Here is a 21327-nt window from a genome sequence, read left to right on the forward strand (position 1 = left end):
CTAGAGGAATGTAAAACAATTCATTCAGCAATGCAGGCGTTTCTGTTTTTAAACACCTGATGAAGCTGAAGAGGATGTTGCACCATTATCTTTGTACCAACGCATCTCGACATGCCATTGTTAAGCAACTCTTGATGCGTCCACACCCTGGTGACTCATTCACTGAATGTGAACACTGCAGGTAGTGTCGCAAAGTCACAATGAATCAATTGTACTTTAGAGATGTGACACGTGTCACATGTCACATATGAGGCTCAGCTGTTTTTTTTGTATTCCTTTCATTTAGAAAGTAAAATATAAAGTATTAATCAGTGCCTGGACAAATGCAGAGCTGCTCCGGCTTTGCAAAACACTCTGAACGTAAAAGAAGAAAGAAAAACCGTGAAGGAAGGTGGGAAAAGTTCCATCACAGGACTTTATTTTAAGAATAAGCGCATTGAGCCTGCCATGCACGTCACATCGTGACCTTATGCTTTAAAAAGGAAGCCCTCAGGAAAGTTAGGGAGAGAATGTTTATGCAGTGACAGCCTATCATTGCCTCGGGCCCTGAGAGTCATACCAGGGTAAGTCACTGTTTACACAGCGAGAGCCAATCGCGCAAAAGACCTGACATTTCCAAGACCCGCCTCTCCCCTGTCATGCTCCTGTGGCAGGAGAGAAACTATAAAGGTTGCCTGACGAGTCAAGAGGGAGAAGGAGAAGAGATTGAACCATGAGAGAGAACCTTGCCACTGTGTCATTCCAAAACATGGCGTCCACCGACTGCATGAAACCCAGCGACCTGCCCACAGAGAAGAAGGGAATGAAGTAAGTTAATGCGGTGTTTAATGAGAGGAATGCTTCTGGTTATGATGGACCTTATAAACAATATTACTCTGCCATTAAACCACTGATGATTTCTTCTTTTTCCAGGAGGAGAAACTGGAGAAACAGAATAGGATTTCTCTTGAAGTCAAACAATTCCCATTCGATACTCCATCTAATGAGAAACAGAACGTACAGGTAAGGCCGTTTTTATTTTGAGGATTACATAACATCTGATTTGTATGCATAACATCTCGTCCGTGCTTTATGGTAGTTCTAGTTTAATCAGGTTTTATTTCGTCTGTGTACCCATTATCCACACTTCATGGATTGACTGCTATGAATATGTTAATTTATGACTAAATAAAACCAGATTTCTAGAATTTTATACCTCAAATAAATTAGTTTAACTTCAGTGGAAGAGGAAGTTTTTGCAGTATTCTTTTAATTAGACCAAATTCGGATCATAGATTTGAGGATTTTGCATCGTTTCCCTCAGTTTGCATGTAAAAGCAGTGATTGCTTCATATTTACTTTGACACACTCCTTCTCCTTCACCCTCAGGCCAACTGCTGATGACGTAAACCAATGGGCACAGTCACTCGACACACTCCTCAGTCATAAATGTAAGTATCATTCAACGGAGTACTGGTGCACGGTTACATAAAAGAGCCTCAAAGGTCACACGGTGACTGTCCTTTCTGAATGACGGCGGTTTATTGGCCTCAATAAAACACTGTAATGTCTTTGCATTTACTTTATTTAACATTAATGGGCAAACAAGCGATGCGTCCCTCAGCTTGCTTTAACACTTTCCTCTGTCCTCCCTCCTGCAGATGGGAAAGCAGCCTTTTGTATCTTCCTGAAGTCTGAGTTCTGCGAGGAGAACATTGAGTTTTGGACAGCCTGCGAGGACTTCAAGAACCACAAATCGCACAAAGAGATGGTCTCCAAGGCCAACAGCATTTACGAGGAGTTCATTAAAAACGAAGCTCCCAAAGAGGTAACAGCTAGTTACTTGATTAGTTTCTGTATTTACCTTAAAGCTTCATCGACACACAATATGTTCTCTATTACGAATCTATATCTAATGCTCATTGTGATGTTTCTTTGGTCACAGATAAACCTGGACTTCCACACCAAAAATGCCATCATACAGAGCCTCCATGAGCCCACTGTGACTAGCTTCTTGGCAGCTCAGAGGAAAGTCTACAGCCTGATGGAGAACAACTCCTACCCCAGGTTTATCCACTCCGACCTCTACAAAGAACTGTGTGACGCCGCCAGGAGAGAGGGCAAAGCACACTGAGTCCGCCCGGTCCTGAAGTCATTTGTTTACTGCTGCGACTGTGTGAATAGACCACTGATGATGTTCATTCCAAGCACCGCCTCGGGGATAATAGACCCCGAATGCAAATCCGCGAGCATAAACATTACCGGCGAGGGTGGAAAATGCAAAACTGAAGCCGTTTTTTATTCCGTTCTGCTGAGAGCTTTCAACAATGAAGCTGGGATGATTAGACTGGGTGCTATATGCTGCTGCAGGCAGCACACAGAGCATTTCCACCAGATAGGACTGAGGTTACATTTTCTTCACTTGGCCTTTACCTGCATTTTCTTCACCACGCTGTTAGAATTTGGTATTCTTAGCAACGATGCAGTTCAAGAAAATCTGTTGTAGTGCAAATGCATTCAACACAAATAAGACTGTCCACGTCTTGCCGACGATGCTGTTTGAATGTCTGTTGTGTGCCGATGTCCACTTGAAGACTTGTTTTGTTCTGTTTACGCAACAAAGTGCAATTTTAATTTATATGACAAAATTCACATTTTCACCGAAGACTGTATTTGGTTTGAAATCACTGTGAGAATGTTATGTATTGTAAATATTGTGACACCGAACATGCTGAATGTAAATTTATGTTTTAGGGCAGCTGGACTGCTCGAGAAATAAAAAATGTAATCTTCAATGCTGAAATGTCTCTGATGGACTTATTTTTGAATTCAGGGCAAAGACGGTTCACCGTCGACATGTTGGGGCAGCGGAAACACCTTTCAGGTTGCTATGGCTACAACAAACAGTTGCTTATTTACATCAACAGTTCCCAACTTGACTAAGTGATATTTTTTATGGATATTTTCTATTATATTATCTATTCAATAACTCAGATTGTACCTAATTACTTTATTTTTTACCTGTCCATGCTGCTTATACTGTATATATCCTATAACATATTCATAAACTGTATATATCCTATAGAATATTTATATTTATACCTGCACTATACTTATATATCCTGATCATATGTACATGCACTTCTGGTTAGATGCTAAACTGCATTTTGTTGTCTTGTTACTTTAGACAATGACAATTGACAAAGTTACATGGACAACAGGACAACTGATGAACTGTGCAATCAACACAAATAATGAACGCAATAACCGAACGACGTCTGTGTCAAATGAGGATAAATTTCCTGTGAGCTCTTTGGTTGTTTTAACTTTTCTAATGGAAGAAGAGGTCCTGAATATACCTGAGCTCAGGTCTCCGCTGAGCCCTCAAGCTTTATGTAAATGAAATTGAATTATGTGCACAATGTTTTAATGTTTTATGCAATGGGTGTATGCTCCTTTTAGCATATTTAGTATTTATTTTGATTTTAGCATATGTTTAATTTTATTTATTTTAGTACATTTTAATGTCTCAGGTATCTTTATTCTTATTTATTCTAGTTATCTTAACACTTACTAGTCACTTAACGCTAGGATTTTATTTATGTTGCACTGACTGACTAGAACCACTTTTAATCTCGTTGTACCTGTGACAATGACAATAAAGATCTATTCTATTCTTCTATTCTAAAAGATGAGATATAGACCTATTGTATTTTATTTTAAAACGACCTGGGTTGGGTTTTGTTTCCAGTTCCAAAGCTAGTTGCTAAGTTTCTTTGTCCACTGTTCAGTGCTGAGCAGGCAGTCTACAGAGGGGTAATCAGTGTTTTTCACTGAAAATAATATTGCTGACAGCAGTGAGAGTGAATCAACAGTACAGTTAGGATCCATAAAAAGAAAACAAAAAGCTCTGAAGAAGAGTTGGATGATAGTTTTCGTGGTTTTTATTTATTTGATCCATTGTTGATACTAAAATATGAATAACAGCGGCTTTAAATAGATTTTATTAAAACGTGTCTCATACAGACCTAAAATATGTCGTCTACTGCTAAAGCAAAGTGAAACAATATTTTTGCAACTTAGAAAATGTATTTTCCACTGCCTGTAAATCTTGAACATCAGAACTTGAAATGATTTAACGCAAATGTCCTCCGGCACTTTGGGTGTTTGGTTTAACAGAGAGGTCAGACACGTCAACATACTGTACACACTGATATTTTCAGAAACAACGTTCTCGATGTTCAGTTGCACAACAAAAACAACATTCCTCATCTTTCTGGAACATTTCATTCTACTTTGTGCAGCCGACGGAGGGGGGGGGGGCAGGCCACGACATCACCGGGTTCCCGCTCTGTAACGGTGTTTAAAGTTAAAAGACGGATAAAGAACACCTTTAATGACACCACCACTGTGTGTGTGTGTGTGTCTCCTCTCTGATACAGAGTCTGTTTCCAGTCGTGAACTCATAGTCGAGGCTGACAGTGGCCAGACACCCGGACGTTGCTCTGACAGGCTGACAGCTTCTGCTCTCTCCTCAGACCCGTGGCCTGCTGTCGAGGTGTAATGAGATCATCTGTTACACCAGCAGCTCTCCAGAACCGTATGCTCCGCTGGCCCACAGGTTAGAGGAGGAGCTTTATGATCTGAACATCAACAAAGCCAGACTTGCTGTGGAAATATGTGCAACTGTGTTAATAATAGATTATTTCTTTAGTATTGGAATTATAAGAAATCCCGTTCTCAGTCCCACCTCTTTGGTCCATATTTTCTACAGACATGATGAGTCATGATCCTCAGAGGATTAAGATCAGTGACCTTGATGACCCCCCTTCCAGCACCACCAGCTATTGGACGGATTACTATTGAATTTGCCACAGACATCCATGTTCCCCCTCAAGATGAACTGTAACAAACTCAGTGACCCCTTAAAGCAACATCGTGTACCTTTTCTGCCAGATTTTAGAAGCATGAGAAGTACGCAACACTTCGCGGCACTAAGTCACACGCCGGCAAACTTTTTTACTGATTCCGGTGAAACTGGATCATATTTTATGAAGAAAATGTTTTCTTGTTTTCTCTCTGACGTCCTCCGGATGCTGAGCTTCGACTCTTTGTGATTTACAGAGTTTCCAAATGCCAAATGTAGCTGCTGCTACCTAAGAGCAGCGTGGGGAGTGTTACTGTTTGTACCACAGGCATTTTGGACCACCAGGAAGAGGTTTTCAGTTCCAGGCACAAGCGGATCCTGACGTGGAACAGAGTGATTCTCGTGCCAGAACTGGAGCTATAGGCAGGCGAGCGATGTAACCGGGCTCAGCAGCCTCTGTGGACATTATGGCAGAGGAGAAGAGGTCGACGGAGGAAGCTAAGAAAAGACCAAGCGATAAGCAGCTGGAGGATTTCTCTTTAAATCGCCTCTCTCAGGGTTTCATCGTTTCATTTTCTCCCTGTGAATGCTACTTATGAAAAGCCATTAATCATCTTTATCAACAAATAAATACCAAACATTTTCTGGCTCCGGCTTCTCGACTTTACTGCTTTTCTGTTTTGTATCATTATAAAATTGGCAACTCTTTATTCTTTTGCAGCTTCAGGCCATCTTAGGTCCTTTTCTTTATGTTTTAACAGTCTAAATGATTCATCAGGAAAACGATTAAAAGCAATTAATAGCTGTAACATTAACGCTAATGTTATTTTTCAAGGACTTTTTCCTTGTCTGGGTTTGGGACCGCTGCTTTTTATGGGCCTCTCAAGTCTTTTCAGACACTGTACCAGATAATGAGCTGAACAAATAAACTTTCCTTGACCTTCAAAGTAAGACCACGCAGCACACATTCCGTTACGCAGAAGTCTTTGCTATTTTTAAAAGACCTAATTCTTTTTCGTAGCATCCGCACCGTTGTCTGCCTATCGCCCCATACACGTTATGTGACGTCAACCAAGAGAAGAATAAAAGAATGACAAACGCTGATAACAGCTGGGTTTGACAACGAAGCAGCGAAGGTATTCACCTCGCCAGACTGGAAGCACCATCGCCGTCAGTATGTTTGGTTCGCTCATCATGCTATCTGACCTCAGATAGAGGAATAAAAACAGACACACTGTTCTCTCTCTCTCTTTCCTGCTGGTAGTAAAACCTGTGAGTTTGCATTTGTTGCCATGAAGGATCTTGGCAACTGACTACTGGGATCAGAGCCAACCAGTACTTAAGGTGTGTATGTAAACACTGGAGCCAAAAATAGAAAAAAGGAGCCACGTTCTGCTTCGGTCAACAGACTGCAGATGCGTCATACTACAGCGGACTTGAGACGCACACTGTGTATGAGTATGGACGCTTTGTGTCATACGGATCAGAACTTTTGATTTACAGGCCGCTGCAGACTCCCATGTTCAAAACAACATGCTGCTACGGGAAGTTATCCAACAAACACACAAGGAGTCTGTTCTTAATGATGCACTTATAAGGACTTTGCAGCTCGTCAGCGCGCTCTCATCAGGTCAAACAGTTGAACACCGATGAGAATGTGAGCTCAAGTTTTTTTTTTAAAGGGTTTGATATCCGTCCTACTAAAGATGTTTTGTAGGATCTTCACTTAAACAAAAGAAATGTTTTTGCACTGTGGTGTAGAAACAATGCCACATTGCCAAACATTTCCTCTGTTTGACCAGCAGGTGGTGGCAAAGATCTACCACAGAGTCTGAGTGGATTTATTTTTTAGATTTTTAAAATAAATATCTGAAAATAATCAAAACATTTCATTTAGAAGTTCCAAAAAAAATTAAACAATTCACAAACATCTAGGCATTTTATTATGAAAATAAGACAGAACATAATCTGAGCACATCTTTCCTTCTATCATGCATTAGAGCTGATGGACACACACATGGACAGTCTCTCTCTGCTACACCTGCAGTGCACTTCTTAAGGTCTGGATGGTTTCGACGTGATGCGACGGCGGCGACGTGCCGCAGACCATCCGTGGTCTTTAATATGAATATGACAGATGATGTACAGTATCTGTATGTGGCTCAGTGATGAAAGAGTGACTGGATTCTGGATGTGTGTGTGGGTGTGTGTGTTGGCTTCTTTGTTCAGGTGTGTTGTCATTGTTTACTTGGCCTCCTGGGCTTTTTTGGCGCTCTGTTTCTCCTTCGCCTGATGAGAAAAAAAACACAACAACCCGGAGACGTTTTCATTAGTGTCCAGAAAATTCCAAGAAATTAGTTCAGAAAACTGTCTTGATGACTCTAATCACAAAATATAACTTGTACTCTGCGGACGTTTCAGTTTTAATTAGCGTAGCTCATTAAAACAAGAAGAACTTATTAATGAACTCATGGCATGTTTGTCAGACATCACGTCTGCCCTCTAGTGGGCAGAATAAACACTGAAGCATAGGGGTGCGGTCCAATAGTCTGTTTTGCTCAGGAAGGGTCCTAACCGAGTGAAATGACCCGGAAGTCTTAATGTAGCCGCCGTGATCAGAGCTGTTAGAATTGTTATGGAAAGGAGCTTCAATGCTTCCTTTATTATCTCCTTTAGCAAAGGATACACAGGACCATCCTTTACAAAAGGAAAGGACAGTATCTAGGAAGTCTCAGATGAAGCGTTTTGTAGTTTATCTTCTGAACTTTGTAATTTTACCACAGATCACGTCATGACGTAGTCTAGTGTGATTCTCGTGTCGTCTTCTCCTAACTCCTTATAACCTGTCCTTCACATCCTTCCTTGACCTCGTGACACTGAGGTCAAGGAAAAGTGCTTAAGACTCTTCGACCGCACCCCTGATTTTCTAGACATCACTGCAGTGATCATTTAATTTCCTTCAGAAACTACTGGAAGACATCTCATTAAAAAAAATGACATTTTGAATCATCTCTCCGACACACAGAGTAAATGCTGTGGAAAGAAAAGAGAAAAAGAAAAAGAGGAATACCTTCTCCACCAAAGGTATTAACTGCTGGCACTCTGCCAGCGTCTTCAGTAGCTCCATGATGAAGGGAAGGTAGTTGTGCTTTCGTCGGATGTTTTCGATCTAAGAGACAACATAAACATAAATCCAGCGAGTGAGCGGAAAACTGAGCTCGACCGATGTCTCCGAAAGGAAATGATGAACGCGAGCCTCTGCGGTTAGAGCACACGCTGAGCTCGTGGTAAACACAGCCTCGGTGTAAACTGTTATTCAGAGTTGCACGACGAGTAGCTCCGACCGACGTGCTCAAGTCGGCGTGACGGCACACTGTGCTCATCACAGAACATATTACTGCCAGGGCTACAATAAATGTGAAAGTTTCTTTATTTCAGAAGTAAAATTGACTGGTTTATTTTCAGGAATAAAAACATTTCCAAAAAAGCAGTGGGAAACTTTCTTTAATGAACAGACTCCATCACGCTGTCAGACCGTCCCCGTTAACACAGGTGCCGCCTCGTCCGCGTGCAGAACAGTTTAGTGACCACGACTAAAGGCCGACTAACGCGGAACGAAGCTGAACGTTTTGTAAAAACTATTTTAGAAACGATTACATCTTTTTCCAACACATTCGGACTTCAAACTTTACGCAGTTATCGGAAACGTTTGGATCACATCCTCCGTCAGCTGCGTGGTGAGTCGGTGACACAGCTAACTTAAAAATAAACCTGACGGTCAAGGAGGTAGTAACTAAATCTGTCCGTGGAAAAATCTGCACATATCTTAGTCACAGGATTGAGCAACAAGGGCAGTTTTGTTTTGTTCGTATGTGTGAGATCTCTAGAGAGCTTTAACGTTACTGTCTCTGCTGCAGGTCGCTACGAAGGGTCAGACTACTTGCTGGAGTAGTAAACTGGATTCCATTAAATACCGACATGACTGATTGTTTTCCAGGTATTAGTCAGAACACACTTGATGTATTTCCATGGAAACGAAGAGCCAGAAACGAGATCATTCTTTACTTTGATTACATTATTATTGTTTTCATATCACGGCAAACGTTACATAAAAAGGCAGCACCGTTGCTGTCGAGCAGAAACTCACCTTATATCTTTTAAGTTTCTGATTTTCCTCTTCGATAAGGAGCTGGTACTTGGCGATCTCTGATTGGATGGAGCTAAGAAACGTGCTGCTCTGGTCTGTGTCCATTGGTTCATCCTGCGAACAGAAGGGGGCAAAAAAATAAGTTTCGATATGACGAGGATGCATCTCAAGCAACTGAACAAGAGTGATTTAACCACTGGTCAAGGTTTTATACAAAGTGCGATGACGAGTACATAATGTATAAGTTTCATTAATAATAAGTGAATAAGGCTCAACTCCTTAAATATGTCTGCATGAGGGTAATCACTGTGGACCTGAAGCCAAACTGTATTTATTCATGAGTGAAGTTGAACCTTGTGTTTGCTGACCTCCAGTGGTTGAATGCTTCACCTTGCTGCAATAATACAGATGTGGTGATCAGTACATTGTTTGCTTTGCTGCACCTGTAACCAACCACACCCAACAGTGGTATTTACTCCACTAGGTGTGGCATCGTCAGGTAAAACGGACAGTCAGTGAAAAGATTTTCAGCTTCAGGTCAAGTAACTATTTGATCCTTCTATTAAACATGTTTTCATAAAGGTGGGCTGTGTATGCAGCAGGAAAACGCTACGCGACGCCCATCACTCTCCTTCTCTGCTGCAGGAACCCTCATCACGCCTTCATCACCTTCACAATCGCCTACAACAACAGTATCCTCTACAGAACACCACCCAAAATTTAAACTCTAGTAGATCTAAAACTGCTCGCCCACGTCACCCCAGTCCTCCAGGACCTCCACCGGCTCCCCGTTTCACGGCGCATTCAGTTCAAACTCCTCCTCCTCCTCTTGCACACAAAGCCCTCCATAACCAGGCCACTTCCTACCTCGCTGACCTACTCCATCGCCACAATCTGTCCCGTAGCCTCCGTTCATGTGATCCATGACTGTACCGACCTTCCAACACTCAAATCTCTGACAAAAACACATCTTTTTAAAATAGCTTTTAATGTTTAGCTCAGTCTGATGTGTTGTTGGTGTGCAGTTTTATGTTGCTTCGATGTGTTTGAGTATCCAGAAAAGCTCTTAGAAACATCACACATCTAAATATCCAGCCTCTGGACTGTGTTCACCTTCATGACGTCACATCTGTAACACTAAAAGCTGCTGATAGACAGGTCTCCTGTTTCAAAACATTGCAGGATCTTGATGATTCATAGCAGGGCTGTCCCTAAAATACACCACACTGTTCGTCTGCTGGAGCGTAACGTGGTTATGATCTCGCGTTTGGAAGCTGACATTTCACATATGTAGCCTCACAGGGAGAAAGTAAAAAGATACATTATTCTTTGTCATGTGTGCAATGGATTTTTTTAGGCTGCCACTCACCTCAGTGAGCTGAGTCTGGAGCTCTGCAATTTTTCTCTCATATATCATCTTTCTGTCTGACACAATGGCCATTAAGTTGAATCGGATCTCTCCTTCGCTGTACCTGCAGAGAGAAACAATACAGTTTTACACGGGTGCAGAATGAGACACTGTCAAGAAAATAAAGATAGTACAGTATTCGCTACATACAGAGAGAATACTCTTCACGTACGAAGACACTCACTTCTGTATTCTTTTCTCTATCACCGGGCGGACTGCGCTGATCCAGTCATCCTGGTTGCACGCACCTGGTGAAAAATACGAGACGGGTATAAATAAAACTGTAGATGTTCATATGTGCGGTTACTACAAGCACTGTACATCATCATAAAAAAAACTGTTTTAGGAGAAATGGAGCCATTGCCAACGAGACAGAAATCACACTGACTGACCTTAAACATGAAGCAATAACAAAATGACATTTTTTTCTGCTTACCCAGGTCAATTGGTCCTTCCCGAAGTCCGTCCAACTCGTATAGCCGACCGTTTACGGGGACGTAGCTCACAAAGTGAAAGGCGTCCTCGTCCTTTGCTGACGACTTTGCATCAAATTCAAACATTTGCTGTCTGCAAATAAAAAAAAACAATGCACAGAATCTGAGATAATTATCATGCAACCAACAAATAATGATGTATGTGTTCTGTTTATTCTCCTGGAGCAGGAAAGTAGGACTGCATACACTTATGCTAATAAACAAATGTGATGTACATCTGTGTCCTTAATAATGATGAAACACTTTTATTTCTCATTTATTCAAAGGAGCAGTGTGGGATTTAGTGGCATCTAGTGGGTTAGTTTCTAATTGCAAACCTGTCGCCTCACCCTCTCCTTCCCAGTGTGAAGGAGAAACTACGGCGGCCACGAAACATGTTTAGTTTCTACTGTAGAAAGAGAACTTGTGGCGTCTGTGGATATAATTTCATTCTAAATGTTACGCCGGCCGTCGTCTCGCCCTGCAACATCACTGTGTGTGCTGTCTCATGTATGCCAATTCAGGTGTGTGATCACCGGGCCCCCTGATTGGTCCCCAGCTGACGAGGCGTGGCCCTGATGGCGCTGTTTCCTGGAGGCCCGGAGAAGTCCAGGAATGGATTCTAGTTTTTAGATGATTATACACTAATGAAATCAGAGCTTTGCATGTTAGATTCTATTTCTGTCCCTTAAATCTGACACACTAGAAATTATTTTTGGGAGTTACCAACAATTGGACCGACCTCACACACGCACCTGTCTCACAAAAAGCAGACTCTTGTATTAGCAACAAACGAGTTCGTCCGAGGAGCTAAAAATAACACGGAGCCAATCAAACTGAGCCTCTCCAGCTGGATGCGATACGAGCGGGAGCTTACCTGGCAAAGCCGTTGTGAACTTGCCGGATGACTTCGGAGTTGCTGAGAGCCAAACCTTTCATCTGAGGAGAGCGGGAGATGCAGGATTAGAACGCTGACTGTAAAACCGCTGAACTTAAACATGCAGCAGTGTTATGACGGGCTGCACGGGAGGCGTGATATGTTCATGCATCAAATTAGTGTTTCAATTTCAGTAACATTAAAGAGTACTAATTAAAATAAATGACTCATTTGTTGCTTCGCCATCATCTCATCAATATACTGATTCTTGTGTGCAGCCGTTCACGGCCTGCTTGTTTTCACCATTTAATTAGTTGCTGCCATAAACTCATTAAAACAAATAGACAAAAATACAACAAAGTAGTTTGACTAGGCGGAGGAAGTCTCTGGATTTTTGAATTTTTCAAAACCAAAGCAGAAACTGAGCATCATAAATCAGTTCCGCCCGGTTTCTCTGAATATTTGTGGGACAGACAGACTGAGTCATCATGGTTCTGAAGGTAAGAGGATAAAACTGTCAGAGAAAATCACTAGATGGAGTCGGGCAGTAAATTACTGCTCCCAAAGGGAAAGCAGTTTTAACATTATTTTTAGAAAGAGTCATGAATTATGTATTTCTCATTGAGTGCTGATGTCACGTAAGTTAAAAGGGAAGGTTCAGAGTCTCTCCTACATGAAAACTAACACAAACTATATGATGAAACGCATCGACATTCAAATCCCGAGCACAAACAAAACAAAAAAATACCGTGGACGTACAGCAGCGTCGAAACTCTGCGAGAACTCTCTGAACTCCGTCAGCGTGTCGCCGAGCAACATGTCAGAATGGGAGCAGTTGAGCAGAACGCTGACGATTGCCTGGGTGGCACAGGCGTTGTTAATGACCTGAAAACACACAGATAAAAAAATACAAATTAATAAAGTGAAGAGATTAAAAGAAAAGAAACATTAGATCGATGCATGACGTGTTTATAAAATAAAGTTTCAAATATAAGAGCAGCACGTTAATACTCCTTAAGATCTTGCAGAGTCTTTGATGTGGGCTTAGTGTCAAAGACCCGGCCAATTTCTCAGTGCAGTTACCCTCTGATGCACCTTTTTATTCTTTCTATATGGGCGGCAGTAGCTCAGTGCATACAGACTTGGCTTGGGTGGCTGGTTCAAGTCCAGCATGGAACAAAGTATGGTGGTGGACTGGTAGCTGGAGAGGTGCCCGATCACCTCCTGGGCACTGCAGAGGCACCGAACCCCCGCACAACCCCTCACAGGGCACTGCCCATCACTCCACCACCTTCTCTCCACATTTGCACGTGTACATAAACATATGTGTGTGTATGTATTTCGGGTTAAAATGCATGTAAGACTGAGTGATCCCTAAAGGGATTAATAAAAGTTAGAAGAAGAAGATATACTTTATTAATCCCCTCAACAGGGAAATTCTTTTTTTTACTCAATTTTTTAAATTACATGCATTTTGGGGAGCGGTTGCAGGGGGTTCGGTGCCTTGCTCAAGGGCACCTCTCCAGCTACCAGTCCACCTTCCATGTTTTCGGTCCATGCTGGACTTGAACCAGCCACCCTCCGGTTCCCAAGCCCAGTCTCTATGGACTGAGCTACTGCCGCCCAAATATCTTCTTCTTCTTCTTCTTATTGGAGATATGCATAAGTCAGCAGCTATTACTCTGTGTCAGATTCATGAGATGCACCTCAACTCAACCTTTATTTATAAAACAACTGAGGTTGACCAGGTTAATACATATAACACACATCATGCCATAATTAGAAAAGGTTAAGATAAATGCTAAGATATTTAAACTTGGTTAAAAGCCAGGGAGACAGTGTGTTTTTAGGGAGGATTTAAAAACCTCAATCCAGCAGATGGCATGGGATGTGCCATGGCAAGTTATTCCAGAGCCTAGGGGCCGCCGCCACAAAGGCTCGGTCACCTTTGGTTTTTAGTTTTATTTTAGGGGCGACGAGTAGCAGCTGACTAGAGGATCTCAGAGTTCAGGAGGAGCTCGGTCAAATACTCGGGGGGCTGAGCCATTACGAGCTTTAAAAACAAACAGTAAAAAGGTGCAGGCTGAGCCATTACGAGCTTTAAAAACAAACAGTAAAAAGGTGCAGGAGCGAGCGGTCCAGGCCAAAGTAAAGCGAGTTGCAGTAATCCAATCTCGTATTAATAAAAGCATGGATTACAGTTTCCAGATCTTTATGTGGCAGGTATCTTTTTACTTTTGATAAAAGCACCTGGTCAGATACAGCCTACGTGTTTCTCTTTAAACATGTTTACCTGTTTAGCAAAGAAGATGTGGTCCAGCCTTGAATCCTGAACGATCGACCCTGCTGGCTCCTCACCTGGCTGCCACTTGAAGAGGAAGATCAGCCCGTGGACTGGTCTGGAACAGAACAGATGCATTTAAAAACACATCTCTTCTTTTCTGATGTGTGTAATGTTAATGAACCTACTTCAAGTTGTCAAAGTTCTCCGGCTCCATGCTCCAGATCTCTTCAACCTGGGCGCCTTTGCAACCTAAGATAAGATAAGATACAGATAATACTTTATTTATCCCACAACGGGGAAATTCACGTGTTAACAGCAGCAAAAAATAAAATCAAGGAGGGAAACATATTTCAGGGTTCCCACACCTTTTTCATGAACAAATTCAAGCACTTTTCAAGCACCTTCAAGCACCAGTTTTTCCATTTTTCCAGCACCTTTAAATAGGTAGCCTACTAGTTGTGTTTGCCATGATGGTCATGGGAAGCGCAGCGGTGCCACTGTATGGCACAATAATAATATGGGTCTAATTAGCATTATTTCATATGGTGGTAGATTGACTGTTTAGATTTTTAACTAATTGTGAATTGGCTTGTATTTGTCAGCTTGTGAGCGGTGTATTGTGTAATAACAGTGACAAATGGACATCACACAAATTTCAAGCATTTTCACAACCTTGAAAACACTGAATTGAAATTCAAGCATTTTCAAGGAATTCAAGCACCCGTGGGAACCCTGATATTTACAAAAAGTACTAAAGTAGAATGTGCAGATTTAAGAATGTGCAGACCAAACCTGGAAACATTGATGATCCGGCTGCAGAGATCAACAACAACAACAACAACAACAACAACAAACCGAGCTTCACGTCACGCGCCGTTGTTTTGAACGCTGACTAATGCTAGGCTAGTTAGCTTTAATTAACTCATCTGGCTAATTATTATTATCATCACACCTTCATGTTGGAGAGCGGCGTCACTGCCGAGAGTCCACATGCTCTAAAATATAATATTAATATGAATAAAATAACATTTCCCTTCTCGCATTATTTAAAAAAAAGTGACCGTTAGCTTTCTAACGGCTAGTTAGCATTAGCACCGTTACATTGAATGAGCTAGCACCGGGAGCTAACGGGCTCACTCACCGAAACCTTTGATGAGCTCCGTGAACACTCCGGGGTCACTCTCCATCAGGCACCACTCTCCCGCGCTGCCGGCCATGCTTCACCGTTTACGTTTAGTTTAAAAAAAAACCCGGTAACGGAGGTGCTAACGTCTCAGCTCAGCCGCTGCTAGTCGAGAAGCTAATTTCACTCCGGAGTGACGTCACCAGCGTGATGCAGCAGCGGCGGGTATGTGAGGGTGCGCTCGTTTTAGCGCAGAGCGAGAAAGGCGGGCATAAGTCGGACCAAACAAAACGTGACTCCAAACATCAAACATGAATTATAAACACGTTTCTATGTTTGCTAATTAAAAACTAATTATGAAAAACACACCGCTGAATGCAGATTTCTTGTGAAATTATATCAATACCCGCCCACCTGCGAGGAGAAGAGTACAAAATGAAGCGCTCTTCGGTAAAAGATACAATAAAGGCAGGTGGTGAGACTTTCATTCATATTTATTAACCATAAATAAACATTCAAGGCATTGAGAAAACATTAAAGAGCGGTTATGACTTAATGCACAGGCAAATAAAAGTTTATGTTCTTAACACCAACCGGCGTCAGGATTCATTTTACACTTTAATAAACCGACTATCTGCATAAAAATCAAAGAAACTCAGACAAACAGCTACTGCTGCAAAAATCTCACACACAGTCACATAAAAAAAAAATGCTTCAACAAGTTAAAAACATAACTAACATTTCCGGATATGATGCAACATCAAAATACTAAAATGTAAAACAAAATGATCTAAAATGAGTCGATAACCGCATGATGTTCACTGTCCATGCAGAAGACACACATGAAGCAGTTCCACTATTCACAGGTTGGCAGCTTTAATAATGATACTGTACATCCCTGGATGGAAGAAAAAAAAAGGACACAGCCTATCGTCAAGTAACCCAGACGCTTTGATGAATAAATAACATGTTCAAACAATGTATAACTTGTAGCACAAGATCAAGCGTGCATTTCATAAATACAGGATTGAAAAAGACTACAAGAACCGCTAGTCATTTGGCGGACTCGAACCGCCCGCTCCCGGAGCCCTCGGAGCCGGTGGCGGCGCAGCAGGGGGCGCACTGTTCGATCAGAGGCACCAGCTTTCCCTGCTGATGGAGCTGTTTGGTGTCGGAGCCACCCCCGATGCAGTTCCCGTTAATGAAGACTCTCGGCACCTGAAGCACACAAATCATATCACGTTATAGGACGATGTGAGCCACATTTTGAAGATTGCAAACTTTAAACTTTCAGTATTTGGACCAAGTAGCTCATGAAGAATAAAGGTGTGCCAGAATAAGTTCTGCAGTTCAACATCTCAGATATATATTTAATCAACATTTGGGTAAATAAAAAAAGTGTCAGCCAAGACTTGGATCGGGATCAGGGTCAAAAAAACTTTCTACAGAGCATCAGAGATAATCTGTGCGTTAAGTAACAGCCTGTTCACCCTGCTGCCGTCTGGAAAGTGATACAGACGTATCTGCTGCCATGACACCAGACTACAGAGCAGCTCCTTTCCTCAGGCTGTGAGACTCCACGAGTCATCCTCCGCACTCCGCCATAAATAATAGTTTGTTTTAACACAGGATTACAGCGTGTGTTTGGTCGTACAAGCCCGTGTTGTAGAGTGATGAATAAAAAATGCTTTGCTGTCCTGTGCTTGTGCTTAATTTTGCAACAGTTCATCAAAATGTTGGGGTTGGAGTCTGCAGTGAAATAAAGTAAACGCTGTGTGTAGGACTTAGGAGGATTTATTGGCAGAATATCACATATTTAATGCACATAAGTTTGTTCTCATTAGTATATATTCACCCGAGTCATTGTTTCACACCATGGAATGAGCTCTTTACATCTACACAGGGGTCCTCTCACACCAGGTCTAATAGTAACTCTCGCACACATGCACTTGATTAAGCACAGGAGCTGCTTCAAACTGTTCTTCTCTCACAGAATTTCAAGTGCGTCTGCAGTCGTAAGAGGAGGAAACTGAGACGAAACTTGCTGGTTTGCAGAGCGACAAAGTTTGATTCAAACCTTTAGGAAGTCAGCCAACGGAGGCTAAAGAGTGACAAAGTCCATGAAAGGTGGAGTTTGTAGTGGATGAATGGGTCAAAAATAAGACTGTCGCCAAGGATACCAGGTTTAATATCCCATGTGACACCATTTGTCATTGATATCAAAATGTTATTTTTCTTAAACTGCAGTAAATTTGCTACGATTAAAGACTACAGTCTGAAAACGATGCAGCTTGCTCGCTTCTTTTTCTTGACTCAGACATCAAGATAAACTCTTAATTCTTGGCTGCTCCAAACAAAAACACTGAACGCGTCAACCCAAATTTAACCGAGATGCCGAGCTGCCAGAACAAACAAGCTTTCAAATATCCATGTTTTGTTTCTTTTTCTTTTTTTAAATAGATGCTGAAATAAGCTTGTGAAGTCTGATCCCCAAATACAAACACGAGGCTCTTACCGTTCTGGCACCGGTCACCTGAGCTAAGGCCTCTTGCAGTCTCCTCCCATCGTTGTGCTCGTCCAGTTCGATCACTTTGTACGTGGCGCCAATTTCGCTGAACACATTTTTGGCCATTTTGCAATAAGGACAGGTGGTCTTGGAAAATATCACAACACAGTTCTGTGACACCACTTCCTGAAAGGTCAGGGAAAAAATAAGATTTAATTAAATATCAGCAGAACACAGAAATAGACTGCACACACCAGGCTTGAAGTGAGCTGCTGGGCAAAGGCAAAAACTTTTTTATTAAATATTCCCAAGGTTAATCAACAGTGGCAGTTCGTGCACAAACAGAACTTGATATAGACATCGTGGGCAAATGACTTTTTTTAAAAATCATACATTTTCTAAAGGTTACAATTCAAATTTAAAGCTCACATCTCATCAGAAACTTCACGTGGAATCGGCGCGCTACATTTGTGATATTTCAGAGCCTCGTCTGTCGCGGATTTGGGATATTGTTGCTCGTTGACATGCTCAAAAATGTAAATGAAAACAAAATCTAATATACACTGGAGCACACTGCTACGGAAGCCCTAAAAGGCCATACATACATACATACATACATTTTATTCTACCTGTTTTCCCGTGATAACGAGATAATTAATTTGAGATCTCGAGAAAACAAAACAATAGTCTATTGTATTAAATAATTGCAGGAAACATCATTTAGTGTAGCAATGTCAACTGTGGTCAAGTGAGCAGACGTTCGTCTTTTCCTGATTTCAAGTGCGCCCGTATTACAGAATGTATGGCAAATGCATGTAGTCCATGATACGGAGCGAGCAAACCTATTACGCCACTGTAAAATCTCTATGATCCATAATTTCTGACAAAGGTTGATACACTTGATCTCAGGACCATCCTGACTGTTCACTCACTCAGTATAAAGCATATTTACTGTATCATTTTGGAGCAATTCAGCCTCAAAGTTCATTATTTTGAATTGAAAAAGGGCATTATGTGCAATATTTAATTTAAAATCTCTTGGGTCCATAATTTCTGAGTTTCCTGCAATGATTTAATACGCTCGACTATCGTTTTATTTTCTTGAGATCTCAAATTAATTATCTCGTCATTACGGGAAAACAGGTGGAATAAAATGTATGTATGGCCTTTGAGGGCTTCCGTACACTGCAAAGCCAAAAGGAAGGATGATTTCACGAGAGATCTGAGGCACGCTGCTACATACCAAAAGGTTTATTTAACAAGCATCTCACTTACCTGAACATACTGGACGCAGGATGTGCCGGAGCCTCCTGTAGTGGAGGAGGATGTGTAATTCCCCATTCTGAAACAGACAAAGCACAATATTGGCAAACATGCAGCACTTTAAGTCACATTTATTCCACTGCCATCTATTAGAAAGAACACACACACACACACTACAAGGATTCACACAGCACAGCACGTCCAGGTTCCTGCAGTGACCTTAAAAACGTGAAGAAATCACGTGGAGACACGCAGTGAAGGCTGATAATAAATAAAATCAGATTTAACTGGAGGATAAATGCTGCTCTGAAAACACCCATGTCGACTGTAACAGTCGTTTCACAGCTTATGACGCCTGATCTACAACTGCAATAAGGTTTATGTGCCGGGTGTAATCCAGGATTAGGAGTAACACATGCACAGGTAATTAGCTCAGATTTGATATTGGGGTAGGCGACGTGTTGAAGTCCATTTAAAATGTGGGGAAATAAAGACTTACACTTTGTAAACCATGGCTGTTCATGTTTAATCAGAGATGACCATAATTAATACAATTTCCAGCTCGTGTTTCAGTTAAATCTGGACAAAAATAGTGAGTAATTAATTAGTGGCGGGTCAAATGCATGCCGAATTATCCACAGGAGCAGGTTGATTCTTAATAGTTAAAATTAAAGTGTGTTTATGTGTTAATGAGGCTTAAAAACAAATCAAACAAACAAACACAGAGACGATTGTTTGTGTTTGTTGAAGTCCATTTAAAATGTGGGGAAATAAAGACTTAACGGCGATGTGAGGAGGGAAAACACTTTGTAAACCGTGGCTGTTAATGTTTAATCAAAAGGTGACCATAATTAAGACAATTTCCAGCTCGTGTTTCAGTTAAATCAGGACAAAAATACATTTTATTAATTAAGTAATTAATTAGTGGCGGGTCACATGCATGCCGAATTATCCACAGGAGCAGGTTGAGTCTTAATAGTTAAAATTAAAGTGTGTTTATGTGTGAATATGAGGCTTAAAAACAAATCAAACGTTAAATCATGTTAAATTCTTATGGAGTACGTCAGCTCTGCGTGGTGACGTTACGCTACGCACGCTTCTGTGAATGGGCTACGTTAACTTAGCCTCGTGAAGCAATAACAACAACAACAACAAGCAGCGATGTTGTTCTGTGTCCTGACGTTAACAGCGTCTCTCTGTATCTGCGTAATAACGACCTGTTTTTGATTTATTAATTATTTTTAGTGAAGTCAGCGGGAATGACCTTCGGCAGCCGGTCCACGCCGCGCGGGGAAGAGATCCAGCCCGAGCCAACATGGAGAGACAGTGAGAGAGCAGCCAGAGAGAGAGGAGCTGCTGTCCGGGGTGAAACATGCGGTTAGTGCACGCACAGGTCTGCAGACACACACACACTAACACACACACTCACACACACACCTCGTGTCTTATGCACTGTGTTTATGGAAGCTTACCTTACGTGACCACCGGAAGCACTTTGTGACGCAAGCCGCAGTTTGAACGTAGTCAACAAAGAGTGTCACGTGGTTACACAGAAAAGGCAATGTGTTAATTAACCAGGTCTGACTTTATGAACATTTTTATTTTATTATTATTGTCTAATATACAGTGATCTCTCGTTTATCGCGGGGGATGCGTTCTAAAAAATAACCCGCAATAAACGAAATCCGAAAAGTAAGTTTTTACAATTATTATACATGTTTTAAGGTCGTAAAACCCCTAACCACACACTTTTATACACCTTTTTACACGCATTTTGTACAGTACTCCCTTAATCAGGACGCAGAACACATGTGCGGTTCTCCCTTAGCCAATCAGGACGCAGAACACATGTGCGGTTCTCCCTTAGCCAATCAGGACGCAGAACACATGTGCGGTTCTCCCTTAGCCAATCAGGACGCAGAACACATGTGCGGTTCTCCCTTAGCCAATCAGGACGCAGAACACATGTGCGGTTCTCCCTTAGCCAATCAGGACGCAGAACACATGTGCGGTTCTCCCTTAGCCAATCAGGACGCAGAACACATGTGCGGTTCATACTGTACAGCATGCTGTAAAAATAAAGCGTGCAAAATTACACAAAAAAATCCGCGAAACAGCGAGTCCGCGAAAAATGAACCGCGATATAGCGAGGGACGTCTGTATTATTTAAACTCTGCATATTTCTAGTATGTACCAGTATGAACTCATAAAAAAGAGGTGTGGATTTTCTAGAAATCTCTGTCTCTGTGTTTGTTTATGTTCAAATGATCATGTCTGAATGACGTGGAAACAAAACATAGCCACCACAGAATCCATTTATGTTCATCATACCATATAGAAAGTTTAAAAAAATGCTTAATTATCAGTTACTTTGTTTCACATAATCAGTTGGTGCTGTTA

The 21327-nt window shown here is 41.7% G+C and overlaps 3 protein-coding genes across 4 annotated transcripts; 1 reads left to right on the top strand and 2 right to left on the bottom strand.

Moving 5' to 3' along the window:
* The first annotated feature begins 656 nt into the window (after nt 1-656).
* Nucleotides 657-2782, top strand: LOC104935954 (regulator of G-protein signaling 21). The gene is made up of 5 exons (XM_010751871.3): nt 657-807; nt 913-1002; nt 1369-1430; nt 1641-1807; nt 1925-2782. Exons 1-5 carry the CDS (start codon nt 713-715, stop codon nt 2111-2113), a joined length of 603 nt encoding a protein of 200 aa, XP_010750173.2. The 5' UTR covers nt 657-712; the 3' UTR covers nt 2114-2782.
* Nucleotides 2783-6766: 3984 nt separating this feature from the next.
* uchl5 (ubiquitin carboxyl-terminal hydrolase L5) lies at nt 6767-15385 on the bottom strand. Its single transcript, XM_019266923.2, has 11 exons — nt 15177-15385; nt 14221-14284; nt 14045-14150; nt 12511-12636; nt 11752-11813; nt 10838-10968; nt 10586-10649; nt 10363-10465; nt 8994-9107; nt 7917-8015; nt 6767-7135 (listed from the first exon to the last, which is right to left on the bottom strand). Exons 1-11 carry the CDS (start codon nt 15250-15252, stop codon nt 7091-7093), a joined length of 990 nt encoding a protein of 329 aa, XP_019122468.1. The 5' UTR covers nt 15253-15385; the 3' UTR covers nt 6767-7090.
* A 249-nt stretch (nt 15386-15634) lies between these two features.
* glrx2 (glutaredoxin 2) lies at nt 15635-20521 on the bottom strand. 2 transcript variants are annotated; one of them, XM_010751877.3, is made up of 4 exons: nt 20400-20521; nt 18940-19006; nt 17674-17850; nt 15635-16376 (listed from the first exon to the last, which is right to left on the bottom strand). In XM_010751877.3, exons 2-4 carry the CDS (start codon nt 19003-19005, stop codon nt 16212-16214), a joined length of 408 nt encoding a protein of 135 aa, XP_010750179.2. In that variant the 5' UTR covers nt 19006; nt 20400-20521; the 3' UTR covers nt 15635-16211. The 2 variants fall into 2 exon arrangements, with proteins under 2 accessions (XP_010750179.2, XP_019122459.2); XM_019266914.2 differs by lacking the exon at nt 20400-20521 and adding an exon at nt 20192-20391.
* Between the last annotated feature and the right edge of the window lie 806 nt (nt 20522-21327).

Source organism: Larimichthys crocea, chromosome XVII (genome assembly GCF_000972845.2).
Source record: "Larimichthys crocea isolate SSNF chromosome XVII, L_crocea_2.0, whole genome shotgun sequence".
Classification (NCBI taxonomy): domain Eukaryota; kingdom Metazoa; phylum Chordata; class Actinopteri; family Sciaenidae; genus Larimichthys; species Larimichthys crocea.